This window comes from Tupaia chinensis, unplaced genomic scaffold (genome assembly GCF_000334495.1).
Source record: "Tupaia chinensis unplaced genomic scaffold, TupChi_1.0 Scaffold000259_1, whole genome shotgun sequence".
NCBI lineage: Eukaryota > Metazoa > Chordata > Mammalia > Scandentia > Tupaiidae > Tupaia > Tupaia belangeri.
The window spans coordinates 879278-894667 of NW_006159739.1; the positions used below are offsets into that span (position 1 = coordinate 879278).

The following is a 15390-nucleotide window of genomic DNA, read 5'->3' on the forward strand; positions in this document are numbered from 1 at the left end:
CTACGTGGGAGTCCAGCGACATAGCCATTACGCTAACTGCTGGTTCCCCCTACCTTTTTTTTTTTTTTGAGAGGTTTTCGCTATAGGGTGCGCGTGCTCACCAGACAGAGACATAGAGAACGAAAGTGAGAAATCACCCCCTAGAGGGGATGGTCACGCCGCAGTCCCTTCTCCTCCATTCTCCTCTTGGGATCTTGGGCACACACGCACACACGCCTGGCGTGAGTTTTAAGCCACCGGGTCCAGGACGCGAATCATAGTTGACTACGTGGGAGTCCAGCGACATAGCCATTATGCTAACTGCTGGTTCCCTTACCTACCATTTTTTGAGCTCAATGTCAGATACTGTACTGGGCACTTTACACACATTTCAAATTCTCTTAGAAGTTTCCTTAGCTCCTCCATTTAACAGTTTTGGGATCTTGGGCCCAGAGGGCAAGAGAGGCAGAACTCAGCGTTGCATCCAGGCATGCTGACCCCAGATCCACCCACTTTACAGCCTCCATGTCTACAGATGGTCTTTCAGGGAGCAGGTACCCAAGGCAGGTTCTTTCAGAGGAGATGAGTTATTCCTGGGTCCCATTCTAGGCTTAGAGGGGCAGTAAGGACTCAATTGGCAGGAAGGATCTGAGTCAGGGGTTATCCTGAGGGCCCTGTTGGGCCTGCCTTCTCAACACATTTCCTTTCTAGGCTGAAGACAATGAGAAGTTCAAGACGATAGTAGAGTTTGAGTGCCGGGGCCTTGAACCAGTTGATTTCCAGCCCCAGGTTTGTGTGTGTGCATGTCTTTGTGGAGAACCTGTATCTTTGGGAAGGGAATGTATGAAGTGACAGCACAACTTTGCTTCCTACAGAGACAATGGACTAGGAATTCTTACCAGGAATAATAATCGTCTCTTACTAAGTACCTTCTATATGCTGGGCACCATGCCCATCAGTTTTATACGTTACCTTATTTAATCCTCAGAGTATCTCTATGAAGTTATTCATCCTGTTTTTCAGATAAGGAAAGAACTTCAGTGATTTTGTGACTTGCCCAAGGTCACACAGTTAATGAGCAGGGGAGTTGTACTTTAGACTGAGGTCTGTCTGATTGCAGACCCAAGTGCTCAGCCCTTTTATTTATGCAGTTTCCACCTAGCAGCAATCTTTATTGTAGGCAGAAGAGATAGTATTATCATCCCCACTTCATAGATGAGCAAACTAAGGGTCCAGAGAAGAAAGTAACATGCTTAGGGTCCTTCACGAGTAGTGAAGGGGTTTACACTACACCTGCATCCTTCTGCTCTAGGGCTGTAATTTGGAGGAACCACTCTTGCCCCAAGGCAGCTGCTGTTCCTGGAACCTCAGTCTTTAATCCCGAACACCTGCTCCCACTGCATCTGTCCTCCATCCCAAAACATTGCCAGAAATCCCCTAGCCAGCCCTCAGATGCCACCCTAGTGCCACCACCTTCCCAGACTAACTGCTGCTTTCCTGTCCCCTGCAGGCTGGGTTTGCTGCTGAGGGTGTAGAGTCGGGGACAGTCTTTAGTGAGATTAATCTACAGGAAAAGGTAAGAGACTTGGGGGCCCGGGGAGGTGCAATAGGGCACCTGGTGGGAATTATGCTTTTGGTGAACCAGGCTCCTCAGTGGAAAGCTTACTGGGTTTTCGTGTTTTCTGTTGGTTAAGTGGTTGCAGGTCTAAGGCTGAAGTGCTGTTTAGTGTCCTGTGTGCAGGAAGGCTGTTACATGCTTCACAGAGTCAACACGGTGTTAGACAAGCTTTGCTCACACGTGATTACAGTGCTCCTGGCTGTGAGCAGTGTTAATCAAAATATACGTGTGGGGGACCAGCAGTTAGCGTAATGGCTATGTCGCTGGACTCCCGCGTAGTCGACCACGGTTCGAGTCCCGGACCCCGTGGCTTAAACTCACGCCAGGTGCATGTGCGTGCGTGCCCAAGATCCCGAGAAGAGAATGGAGGAGAAGGGATTGTGGCGTGGCCATCCACTCTGGGGGGTGATTTCTCGCTTTCTATCTCTCTGTCTCTCTCTGTCTGGCGAGCACACGCGCCCTATAGCAAAAACCTCTCCAAAAAAAACAAATAATATATATATATGTGTGTGTGTGTGTGTGTGTGTGTGTGTGTGCGCGCGCGCGCGCGCGTATACACACGTATATTAAATAATGTGTCTTTAAACATAAAGTTAATGGGTCTGTTGTGACCAGAGGCTCACAAGAACCTAACCAAGTATTTTCCCTGAGAACAGCAGTTCAGTAATCACAAATTCAGCGTTTGTGGTGACTTTATGGAGCCTAACTACCAAGAATACCAAGAAATATATACTACTGGGTATGTTACTACCCTTCATTTTGAAGTCTTATGCTCCGGCCTTAAAGACAAGACAGAGACTTCTGTTTGTATAGCACCTGGTAAGAGTAGCTGGTCCCTACTGAGCTCTTATGTGTGCCAAGCACTGTGCTAAGTGTTGTTTTTGTTTTTGTTTTTATTTTTGCTATAGGGTGCGTGCGCTCGCCAGACAGACAGAGAGAGACAGAGAGATAGAAAGCGAGAAATCACCCCCCACCCAGAGGGGATGGCCACACTGCAATCCCTTCTCCTCCATTCTCTTCTCGGGATCTTGGGCACGAATGCACACGCACCCGGTGTGAGTTTAAGCCACCGGGTCCGGGGCTCGAACCGCTGTCGACTACGTGGGAGTCCAGCGACATAGCCATTACGCTAACTGCTGGTCCCTGTGCTAAGTGTTTTTGTCACCTCATTTTATTTTTCCAACATTCAATACAAAGCCTACTGTCTTTGTTTTTTAAGAGAGGTTAGAACTGAGGCTTGGAGATGTTGACTTGCCCACAGTCACAAAGCTGGAAGAGTTAGCATTCAGGCCTGAGCTGTCTGGCTGTGTTCAGGGTCTACATGTTCATGAATATCTCAGCGAGAGCCTCGGTTGGGCCTTTTAAGTCCCAGTTCTCCACAGTGTCCCATTCTGCCTGTGAGGTTAACATTGCCGTTTTATTTCACAGGACTGGACTGACTATGATGAAAAGACTCAGGAGTCTGTGGGAATCTATGAGGTCACCCACCAGTTTGTGAAGTGCTAATCCCTCTTCCTGCATACCTGTCCTTAAGAACTGAGAAGAGACAAGAGTACCCTGAGCGGCAGCCCACCGAGGCTGGTCCCCTCATCCCTCTTCTCCTGGCAGTTGTACCAGACCTTCACAGTCCGCATGCTGGGCTCTGTCACAGCTTCCTGGGTTCCACCAATAAAGCCCCTGTTCAGACCACACTGGTGGGTCTTCCATAAAGAAGAATGCATGCCAGAGGTCTCGGACTACTTTTTGGCACTTTCCCATGGTTTGAAATCCTGTGCCTGACCCAGTTTCTGATAGCTCTCTGGCTTTTGGGAAGCAGGCAGGTCAACGGAGGGGATCAAAAGTGTCAAGGCCAGTGGCAGCAGTGGAAGGATGGGTGCCGTGAGGCCAACAGTCCTGAACCAAAACACTGCATTGACCAGCCTCACTCTCCACTAAACCCAGGCATCTATTAGGTGGTGTCACCTCATAGCCTAAAGCTAAAAGGGACTTCAGAGGTCAGCAGGCCACTCCTGGCTTGTTTTATGCACTATAGAACTCAGGTTTCTATTCCATTCTTATGATTTGGTACTCCCTGCCACCAGGAGAGTCTGTATGAAAGTTTGTTCTTACGCTAAGTTAACCTCTGTAGTCCCTATAGCTCCTCCTGTTGGTTATGAGCTGTCCCCTTGTGGTCAGACTTATGTATTATTCTGCCTCCAGGCAGCCTTTTGGAGTAGTGAAGACACCAGTCAGTGACCTTTTAAGTCTCTCAAGCCTGATGTAGTTATAGGGCACATAGTTCAGTCATAAGGGGACGTTTATACCTTCATACTGGTGCGTCCACAATCTGGAATATTTGCTACCAGGAACTGTATTTCTCTAGTGCTGTACTGAACCTGGAATTCTTTGGGAGTAAACATTATTATCTTAGGGGCTAGCCAGTGGCTTCGTGGTTAAGGTGATTGGATCCCATGTAGCCAACTGCATAGTCAAGTCTTGGACCTGGTGGCTTGAGAAACATGTTGGGCACATGCATAATGCATGTCCAAACTCCTGAGAGGAGGGAGAGTTGGTAGAGAATGGGTTGCAGTGTGAACATCTCCCATGGAAGGTGCTTTCTCACTTTCCCTTTGTTGAGCACACATGCCCTCTGGCAAATTTAAAAAATAAAATATAAAAATTCGTATCCTTTTTTCCCATTTCTGGGAAAGCATCTGCCCATTCCCAGGCTGACTGTAATGCTCTAGGAAGGGGATTCTCAGGTATCAAAACTGGCCATGTCCAGGGGTGATCAAGATATCCGTAGTCCTGACATCTGGAAGCCAGTCTGTCTTCAGATCCCCTGCATGTGCAGTCCCCTAGCTCCTTTCTGCACTGGACAGAGTCAGCCAGTTCCTCACCCACTTGGTCTAGTCCACTACGTAGGCCTGGAGATAAGTAATACAGGAAATCAGTTGGGTAAGCAGTCTCTAGAGGTGGTTCTTTGTGTTTGTTTTATTTTTTATTAACTTCATAGGAGAGATAGGCATCCCTGACAAGGTCTCACCACTCCACAATCCCCACCTCATCTCCTAGCCTTCTACCCAGCAGGATCACAGGCACACCCAGCATGTTCTGGTAGACCTGAAATCTGAATCCAGGGCCGCCTTGTATGGCTCCAGTATGACACAACAGCGTCTCCCACCACCTACGTGACCACAGCTGGGTCCTTCCTGAGCTTAGTCTTTACTAGTCAGTGTGTAAGCTTATAAAGACAAACACTAGGGGCCAGCAGGTGGCATGGTGGTTAAGGTGCTTGACTCACATGGCTGACAGCTGTTCCTGTCCTGTCCTGTCCTGGACCTGGCAGCTTTCTCTCCCTCTCCCTCCCTCCCTCTCTCTCTCTTTTTCTTCTGTCAAATTTAAATAAATAAAGTTAAATAATTCTTTAAAAAATTTTTTCTCATCCTTTAGGAGGTAGGGACACCCAAGTAATCTTTAGCAAATTAGAGCAAAAAATGGAATAGATCATACAGAAAAGGCATTACCCATTCAACAACAAACCAAAGAAACGTTTTTCTTCTGAAACATTTTTAAATTAATTAATATACATTCATTCCCTGAGCATTGTCACAGCATACAAAATGATTTCCCATCCAGAATATACTGCATAGTGGCTTAATCATACATGTTGTCAATAATTTTCCCTTTCTAGCTTCATACGTATCTATATATTTTATCCCTATTTCTCACCTTCTGCCATTTCCCACCGTCCTCTCACACTATCTCAGGTGTCTACCGCTGTTTTCCATTCCTTTTACCCCACATTTTATTGATTCACAAAATTTCTTAAATGATCTACTTTCAATAGCAAGTTAAGCTGATATATACATATCTGTGAATACATGTCTGACTTTAGGGTTTTAGTCAAAAGTCATAAATTTCTATTTCACCAGTTCAGTCTCATGTACTTTATCTTCTGTTGTGGTTCGATCTTCCCGATTAAATTCAGGGATATAATCATCAACTCCAGACTTGTCCCTACGATTAAGTTGGCCATTTTCTTAGTGTTTGAACTCTCATTTCTGTGTGTCTGTATTTAATTTTCCTGGTACAGCTCTCCCTTGAGAACTTCTTGGAGATCTGGTCTGGTGTTGATAAATTCTTTCAGGTTTTGTGTATCTGAGAATGTTGTCTTCCCATATGAAGGATAATCTTGCTAGGTACAGTATCCTTGGTTGAAATTGCTTTTCCCTTAACACTTTGAATATATTTTCCCATTCTTTTCTAGCCCACATTGTTTCCAGTGAGAGGCCCACTGTTAGCCTGATGGGATATCCTTTGTAGGCAACTTGACGTTTCTCTCTTGCCAATTTTAGTATCTTGTCTTTGTCTGTGGTTTTGGTCAATCTGGCTATAATTTGTCTTGGAGAAGAGCTTCTTGGGTTGATCCTATTTGGGGTCCTTTGTATTTCTTGGGTGTAGTTTTTGAATGCCTCTCTAGGTTTAGAAAGTTTTCTTTGTAATTTTCTCAGTCTTCATGGTGGATTTTTTTAGGCCAGCAATTCTACCTTCTACATCTGAGATTTGATTTTCTGTATGAGCTAGTCTGCTTTTAATACTTCCAAGGGAGGTTTTGACTTCCTGAATTATAGGCTTCGTCTCTAATAGGTTCATTTGATTCTTTTTTAGAGTGTGCATTTCCTCTTTTAGATCGTGCAAAAATTTCCTCACCTCTTGGAACTTGCCAGCTCCTTTCTCCTTCCTGCCTTCTCTGCAGTTCATTGTCTCTCTGTCATCTGTTAGCTTTGGCATTATGAATATTCTAATTTTTTTTTGGAGAGGTTTTTGCTGTAGGGTGTGTACACTCACCCAAAAGACAGAGAGAGACAAAGAGACAGAAAGTGAGAAATCAGCCCCCAGAGGGGATGGCCACACTGCAATCCCTTCTCCTCCATTCTCTCAGGATCTTAGGCACATGTGCACACACGCGCCTGGCATGAATTTAAGCCACTAGATCTGGGACTTGAACTGTGGTCAACTACATGGGAGTTCAGCGACATAGCCATTACTCTAACTGCTGGTCCCTGAATATTCTAAATTATTTATCAGACATTTCCATGAGATTCATTGTACTATCTGAGGATGAAGAGCAGTTATTATTTTCCCTTGGAGGGGAGGAATTTTCATGCTTTCCCATGTTCCTTGTGACCCTGGGGTGATTTCTAGTTGTCTGATGGATGGTGTATTTCTTCCTAATTCTTGAAGTTCAATCTGAGCATTCAGAAGCATCCCAAAGAAGGTGATCTGCAATCTCTCTTCTGTTCCGTTTCCACTCTTTAAGTATCAGATACAGTGGGACTAGAAGAATATTCTGAACCTAATCATATTCAGATGTTTGGAAGCTGTTCACTTGGACCTGTCTAGATACTTACTGTATAGAGACTGAGTAGCCAATGAATAAAGATAAAGAAAAGGAATTAGAGAAGAGGATAGAAGAAAAAATAAAAAGAAGAAAAAATAATAAAGTTAGATTTTAATTATAAAAAGCACACTGCACGAAATCAATATTTCAGAGCTGAAGTTCAGTATCCATTTCAGGGTTGTGCCTTTCCTAAGTGGAATGTGGAAAGGCACCAATTAACACAATAAAGCAGGGGCTTCAGAGCCCAGAGACTACTTTAGCTTAAAAAAAAATTTTAAAAAAAATCACAGAAATGGAGAGAAGGTGGCAGAGGTACCCTACCCACTAGAAACAAATCTGGAGTAAAAAGTGTCAGCAGAAAATCTTCATTTTTGGTCAAGGAAATCAGTATTTCAGGGTGGAAGTTCAGAATCCATCTCAGGATGAGCTTAGCCTGGGTTTACGCCTTTCTAAAAATCTGGAGTAAGAAGTGTCAGCAGAAAATCCTCATTTTTGGTCAAGGAAATCAATGTTTCAGAGCTGACGTTCAGTATCCATCTCAGGATGAGCCTGGCCTGGGTTTGCACCTTTCCCACTAGCAATGAATCTGGAGTAAGAAGTGTCAGCAGAAAATCTTCATTTTTGGTCAAAGAAATCAATATTTCAGAGCTGAAGTTCAGTATCTATCTTTGAATCCAAAGAAACTTAATAACCTAGGCATAGAAGGGAACTGCCCTGGCCTCACAAAGGGTATCTACTCAAAAAAAAACTAAAGCAAATGGCAATTTTAGTAAGTGATGATACATTTGAAGAACTCCAAGATCGGGGTGAGGTGAGATTCTGTATTCCTAGCTGTACTGCAGGTCCCACCCAGGGTGATAATAAAAAGAAAGGCAAATGGGTGGGGCCAGCAGGTAGCATGATAATTAAGGCACTTGACTCCCCAAGGCTGACCGCTGACCATAGTTTAAGTCCCAGACCTGGCAGTTTGAAAATCATGCTGGGCCCATGTGCATGCATGCCCCAAATCCCAGAAGAATGTAGAAGGGATTGTGGCATGGCCCTCGCCCTGGAGGATGATTTCTCTCCTTCCCTCTCACTCTGGCAAGCACACACATCCTATGGCAAAAATGGGGGGAAAACAGCAAATAGATTGAAAAGGATTTTTCCTAAATTGTAATTTTCCACTTAGGAAGATGGGCTGGCTCTATGGCACAGCAGTAATGTGCTGCTCAGGAAAGGCTGGATCCTACATGGCAACTGAGGTTCAAATCTCTGGCTCGGTCAGTCTCAAACATGTCTGGCACATGAGGACAGCCAGTGTGCACCCAAGAGATACTGTCCAGTACATTCCCTCTGAATGTGTTAAATAGGATTTTTTTGTTTTGTTTTTGAGAGGTTTTTGCTATAGGGTGTGTGCACTCACCAGAGAGAGAGACAGACAGAAAGCGAGAAGTCACCCCCCCAGGGGGTTGGCCATGCCATAATCCCTTTCTCCTCCATTCTCCTCTCGGGATCTTGGGCACGCACACACATGCGCCTGGCATGGGTTTAAGCCACCGGGTCCAGGATTTGACCTTGGTCGACAACATGGGGAGTCCAGCGACATAGCCATTACACCAATTGCTGGTCCCAATAGGATTTTTTTTTCCACCCCTACTAGATTCCATTGGAAACTTGTTCTTAAGAGCTAAGGCTCTGGGGAACTGGCTATTCATGTAGGGCCAGCACTTCAGTAAGGAATGGAAGAGAAGCAGAATAAGCTGGAAGTGAACACAGGTTAAGCTTCAACTGTGTGCCATGTGCTTTACCTAAGTTTAACTGATCTTTACAACATCCCAATGTGCACGGAATTATTCCCCTCTTACAGAGGGACCAATGAAGACAAAACAACTTGCCTATACAGTGAGAAAATGGTGGCGGTATTCCTGATTATACTTAATGAATGAGAACAATGTTGGGTTTACATACATTGACAGCCATCAAACGTCTCTCTAACCAAACTAGAATACCTGGTCCTGCTGGAAGTCATTAAATGATACTGAGAGAAGGATGGTAGAATCTGCTTAGAAGACATGAAGATGTCTTTATATGAATGGTAAGGAGGATTAAATGAAGTAATGCACTGAAAGTGCTTTGTGACCGACATACCAGAATTAAAATCCCAGCCATATCAGTACTACATTGGAAGCCACTGGAATGCAGTACAACTAAACACCCACAAACAAAATCCCTTTTTAAAAATCAAAGCAAAACCAAAAATACCCTTTCTTTCATGTTACAATAGTATCCTAACAAATTGGAGAGGGAAAAATTCTGTGTTCACTCCATGGAGCTTTCCTGAACTGCAAAATGTAGAGACCATAATGTGCTCATGAGCTTCAGCTGGTTAAAATGAGTACACCAATAAAAAGCCTCATCTGGCTGGAAAAACTGTCAAAGAGCACCATGGGAAGAGCCTTTGCCTCAGCAGGGCTGTCAGAAACAAGTAGCAACCAATTCACTTCTTAGATAAATGAAGATTACTTTTAAATACATGATGTCCCAGGAGAGAGGGGCAAGTTTATGGGGAGGATGAAAGAGCTTCTCCTACCATCACCTGAAGAAACAAGAGCCAATTTAATGAACTTATTGAAAGTGTTGTTAGAAAGTGGTCTAGTAAATTAGGTTAGAAAAATGAACAAGAACCATCTCCAAGCAACAAATTTTATTTCTGCTTAAATAAATACATCTGATCAAATGCCCTTAAAACTCAAGTCTCTGATTACCTTTAGTTGTGATCTAGTCATGCTCAGAAATGAAATGTTTAGCTTCAAAGCCATGATTTTCAAGCTCAAACCTGCAACGCTCACTGCTCAGGCACCCCTGGTCAGTTTCATTAGTACAGAATAGCACCTATTGGCTACAAAGGCCCCGATTTCCATGAGAAGGAAGAAACGGAGGCTTTTCACCTGCCCAGAAGCTATGTTTTGATGGATTTGCCCTCTAAGGCATCAAACATGTCTTCTAAGGCCTTCTCCACACAATGGAGAAACTCCCGGGCATTGCGGCCTGTGTAGGAGGCAACGTTGCAGCCTATCCAGTTGTCATGAACAGCATACCCAATACCAAAGCCATCAGGGACCACGGGGGCAAAGCCACCCATGTTCACAGCTGGGCTGCTCAGTGTGCTGGTGGACAGGATGATGTGGTTTATCTGCCTGTATGCAGGATCCAGGTACAGCTCAGGCAGCGTAGTCCCTCTGGCTGCTGCCAGGTACCGCAGAGCAAACAAGTGTCGGTCAAAGCCCTGGCCTGTCAGAGACAAAAACAGATTGAACCAGAGTCTTAGAATCTCAGAACTGAAAAGAACCCTAGGAAGACCTCCCACCCATGACCAGACTCCCCTTCATGGCATCTTTGATAGGGGGAAAATGGTCTGTCTACTTCAGCCAGCATATACCCAGCTCACTAACCTTTATAACAGCTCATTCTAGAATATTTTAAAAAATATATTATTTAAAAAGTTGTCAGTAGCTGAGCTAAAAATGAAAGCATAGTTTTAAATATTAGGTATTGGTTTAGTCACATAGTCAAAACAGTTAAGAGAGCTACGGGGCCAGCTGGTGGCATGTTAAGGCGATTGGATCCTTCATGGCCAAATGAGTGATTCTGACTCCTAGACCTAGTGACTTGAAAAACACACCTGGTGCATGTGCATGCATGCCTGAAATCCAGAGAGAAGAATGAAGAAAGGACTGTGGCATGATCATCCCTCTGGGGAACGATCTCTCACTTTCCACACACCCCCTACCCCCCCACCCCGTTTCCTCTCTGATGAATGCATGTCGTGGGGGGGAGGTATGGACTAAAAAAACTAAGGTAAAAAATCAAAGTCCAAGTGTAGAAGAGAAGACTGAGTCAGTGGAACAAAATGGAAAGGTATCTGACCATCTGGGGAATGATCTCTCACTTTCCACACACCCCCCACCCCGTTTCCTCTCTGATGAATGCATGTCGTGGGGGGGAGGTATGGACTAAAAAAACTAAGGTAAAAAATCAAAGTCCAAGTGTAGAAGAGAAGACTGAGTCAGTGGAACAAAATGGAAAGGTATCTGACCAGGGGTGGAATCTTGGTCTTACTGCTAACTTGCTTTGTATCACTGGGCTGACAGTCTCAGTTTTGTACCTATAAAATGGAGAAGGCTTTTTCAGTTCCAGGACTTCTTAGCTACATGAGAGAATTGGACTACGTGATCCTCCAGGTCCTTTCCAGATTTTCACACAAAGGCAAAAAAGGCTACTACTTAGAATAGAGCTTCAGAAATGACCAATTTACAGGGAACCAACATGCTACAACTGAGGTGAAGTAAGAGGAGCTGCTAGTTAAAAAAACTGACTGATGACAAATAACTAAAAGTGGGGAATTGTGTTACAGATGAACATGATGATAAATGAGGATGAAGCTACATTTTTCCCCGGCTCTGCTTAAGAGGCAAGAACATTCTGATCCCTGATGGCTCATCTGGCTGTTCAGACTGCTAGAGTAGGGGGAAAAATCACTTTATGAGTTGTCAGGTCGATTAAACCTGGTGAAGGGGCAGTAATCAGCTGTGGGGTGGAATATTACTGAGGCTTACCCAGGCACTGAGGGCAATGAGCCCCAAGGGCATGCTCCCCACCCTGCCTCACCCATTGCTGCTTCTTTGGTCAGCTGGCCATGGTACTTGGAGCACATGGCCATCATCTGCTGTAATTCGCCAGTGCTGTGCCGGGAGGGCTCCCTGACAAAAGCCTCGGAGCATTGCTTTGTGAAGATGGAGGCCGGGCGGATGGTCTCTGTACGGCCATGCTTAAAGGCCGCAGTGCTGCAGGACTCATAGGTGGCTACTGTCTGTCCATATTGCCGCAGGAAGGCCATCTGAAAGGCCAGCTGGGCCACTGCATCCGGGCTGAGCTTCTGCTTCTTCAAGAATTCTTTGCCTCCTCTCTTAAACTGGATGTAGTCGATGTTAAGGGTTTTCATGGTGGCATCAAACTTTTCCTTAGCAGCAGTGATGCCGGTCTTTAAGGCATTGTTCAGCTTGAAACTGAGTTTCTGCACAGAAACAGAAGAGTTAGTAGTGGCTGGCTGGCTCTGAGGAGTGATAGCCGGGGATTGAGTGCTGTCCTTAAATATTTCATTTAAAAACCTGAGCACTGCAACACCATCACCCCATGAGTGCTCAAAGTGGATAGCAGCAGTGCCATCCTTGGCTACAATGAGGTTGAAGGATTTATCGAACCAACGGTTTGTGCCATCACTGTGCAGCATGGTGTGGGACAAGTGGACAAGGTCCTTGATAGGGAAGTCATCCAAGCAGAGGCAGAAGGCAGCAGAGTCCACTTTCCTCAGGGTCTCCTCATTGCCACTGCTCACCAGTTCCTGCCTGAGCTGTGCCCAGACGTCTCGGTTCTCACTGGTCAGATATGCCAGAGGAAACTCAGGGACAGGGCTGTTGTCTGAGAGAATGTACTTTAGGTGCGCCTGGATTTCTGAGGCACTCACAATGTTTCCATTTTGATCCAAGACATCAAAGATATAGAAATGTCCTCTTCTTAGGACTAGGAGGTGTCTGGCCTTGTCATCAGTAAAGAGTTCATCGCAATCAGGTTTAGGTAAACGAGTTGAATTGAAAAGCCGAAAATACTGGGACATATCCAAGGGATATGCATTGACCAAGTAGGCACCATACCAGGACAGAGAGGAAGGCACAAAGCGTATGAGTCTCTTGAAGGTATTAGTGTCACTTTTGGCAGGGTTCAAGTGGAACACTTCTGGCTCCAGAAGGCCAGCCCTGAGTGTCTTTAGAAACCGGATGGCAGAAACAGTCATGTTGGTCGCCCTGGTGAGCTGGTCGTTATACTCAGCTTTTGGGTCAGGATTGAATGCCATGAATGGATTAAAGTTTAAGACGACAGAGTCTCGAGCTCTTAAGTACATATCAAACCAGGGACCTAAAGTAAACAAATAATTAAAAGTTAATGCAGCTCTAAAAAAAATAGAATTTCCTTATTATCATTTTTTTTTGCTCTGCAATAATTTGTGACATATAAACCGAATTATACAATATGTGGTCTTTTGCATCTGGCTTCCGTCACTTAGAGTAATATTTTTGAAGTTCATTAGTTCTTAATTTCTTTTTATTACTAAATAATGTTCCATTATATGGATACTCTACATTTTATTTATTCACCCATCAGGTAATAGACATTGGGTTGTTTATACTTCATAGCTATTATGAACTACATTGCTATGCACATTCATGTTCAAGTTTTTGTGTGGACATACATTTTTTGTTTGTTTTAGAGAGACTTTTGCTATAGGGCACATGCACTTGCCAGAAAGACAGAAAGCAAGAAATCACCCTCCAGGGGGGATGGCCATACCACAATCCCTTCTCCATTCTCCTCTTTTTTCTTTTTCTTTTTTAAATTGTAGAAACAACTTTATAAATAGATTCTTACACAAGAATCTAAACATAGTCAAGAAAAACATATGCAGAGCACCCAAATTACCAGAAAGGTAGACCCCAGTCCTTCTTTTTCGCTCTGGGGAAAAAGAACAGAAAAGAGGAAAAATGATTCCTTCTTGTTCTTTTTGTTAGGTTTTTGCCATAGAGCCTGTGCACTCACAGGAAAGAGACGAAGAAAGAGAGGGAAAGTGAGAACTCACCCCCTGCAGGGGGGTGACCACATCATAGTCCCTTCTCCACCCTTGCCCTCTCGGGATTTGGGGTATGCACGCATGCCTGACATGAATTTCAACCCACTGGGTCTGGGACTCGAACCACGGTCAGTCACATGGAAGGCCACCATCCTAACCACCACATCACTGGCCCCTCCTTCTTGTTCTTAACTGTAACCACCTATACAGTCAGTTTTTCAAGCAGAATTTCTATTCCTTTGCTAGGATTTTTGTTTCTTTCCAATGTGGGAATCAGGCTTTTCAGTCCAGCTTTGACTTTGTTTGCAACTACCTGATCAGGACTCTGGAGAAGGCTAGAAAGAATAATGGCACCTCGGTTTATACTTGCCCAGGACTTCAGGTTCTTCAACACCCACATGCTCTACAAGTGTTTTTGCAAAACAACCTTCTCTTCCATTTTCTTTCATCTTTTCATCTTGTTCTATTAACCACTTCAGTACTAGATGTCTTGCAGGATGTTCTGCAACATGAAGCTTTTCGCCCCTGCCTCTGGGGTGCAGTTCTGCTGCTGCCAAGCTGGCTATGGCGTCCATAGCAGGCTGGACGTCCCTGGTGGCAGATCCCAGAATGTCGGCCACCAACACACAGGCAGCCTTATCTAGCACCATGTCTTGGGCACGTCCTTGTAGGTAGCCTAACAAAGCTGGAGAAATGGATTCTAACAGCTCGCGTCAGCAGATTTCGGTGCCTTTCTTACTATGTGCATTTCCATTCTGCAGAACTTCAATGATTTCTCGGAGTGTGTGCAGGCTCTCTGGGGCTTAGTAGATATAACAGGACCTTTCTTCCATATTTGTCAGCTACTATGTTAGGTAAAGAACTGATCATTTCTGATATGATTATCTGCTTCACAAGCTTGGTATCGTCAATACAGTCAAATGCTGCCAGTAGAACCAAATGGGAGTATTGGCCGTTAGCCACCTTTTCTACATAAGTCTTCATTGTTTTCACAATTACTTTCCTGTCTTTGGGCATACCATGCCACGGGCAGTTCATGGCCACTTTGGCGCCATCACGTGTGTGTGACAGTTATATCACTGCTTCACGGATGGCTTCAATCAGTTCTGATCTGAGTTTTGGGGGTGCATAGGTAAAGAAGTCCAAGAATACTTTATGCACCAATGAGTGCTTAATCACAGCTTCCTTCTAGGCCATTGGAGTTAGAATCTGCTTCATTTCATCTATAATGGGCTCTAATTTTTTAGGCTTTGCCTTGAACACTTTGTCCAGAGTTGGGTGATCTGCTGACTTGTAAATCTGAAACGTGTTCCCGTAGAGCTCCTCTGTCAGCATGTTCCTCTGTTCAAGGATGGCTTTGTCATTGTAAGCGTATTCCACAATGGCCGATGCTTCTGCATGTCACAGCATCTTCTGCATGTGGCCTTTTAGACTTCTGATTATCTCTGCAATCTGTGGTTTACTTCCATACATGAGAAATTTCTTAACAATATTTCTGGAATATTTGGCTTTACTTAATTCAACCAAATCACCTCGCAATTCTTCAAAGGCTTGTTTTCTCTGTTCTTCATTATCATACTGAATGTAACACTGGATCACCCGAGTTGAATCGTGTGCAAATGTAATAGTTTTTTTTTTTTTTTTTTGGAGAGGTTTTTGCTATAGGGCACATGCGCTCGCCAGACAGACAGAGAGAGACATAGAGAAAGAAAGCGAGAAATCACCCCCCAGGGGGGATGGTCCCGC

The 15390-nt window shown here is 44.5% G+C and overlaps 2 protein-coding genes and 1 pseudogene across 3 annotated transcripts in view; 1 reads left to right on the forward strand and 2 right to left on the reverse strand.

The window, feature by feature from the left end:
• CZIB (CXXC motif containing zinc binding protein) overlaps window positions 1-3288 on the forward strand; it is a gene marked incomplete at its 5' end in the record, with an annotated part of 6834 nt that extends 3546 nt beyond the window's left edge. The window contains 3 exon segments of the mRNA XM_006149412.2: window positions 691-768; window positions 1490-1555; window positions 3026-3288. Coding sequence (XP_006149474.2) covers window positions 691-768; window positions 1490-1555; window positions 3026-3103 — 222 coding nt within the window.
• A 6363-nt stretch (window positions 3289-9651) lies between these two features.
• The window catches only part of CPT2 (carnitine palmitoyltransferase 2), a 28399-nt gene continuing 22660 nt past the window's right edge, over window positions 9652-15390 (reverse strand). For both annotated transcript variants that reach the window (XM_006149374.3, XM_014588138.2), the window contains 2 exons: window positions 11631-12935; window positions 9652-10253 (listed from right to left, as the gene is read on the reverse strand). In XM_006149374.3, the coding sequence (XP_006149436.1) occupies window positions 9922-10253; window positions 11631-12935 (1637 nt within the window). In that variant the 3' untranslated portion in view covers window positions 9652-9921. The remainder of the gene's footprint in view (window positions 10254-11630; window positions 12936-15390) is intronic.
• LOC102485308 (pumilio homolog 3-like) overlaps window positions 13764-15390 on the reverse strand; it is a 2969-nt pseudogene continuing 1342 nt past the window's right edge.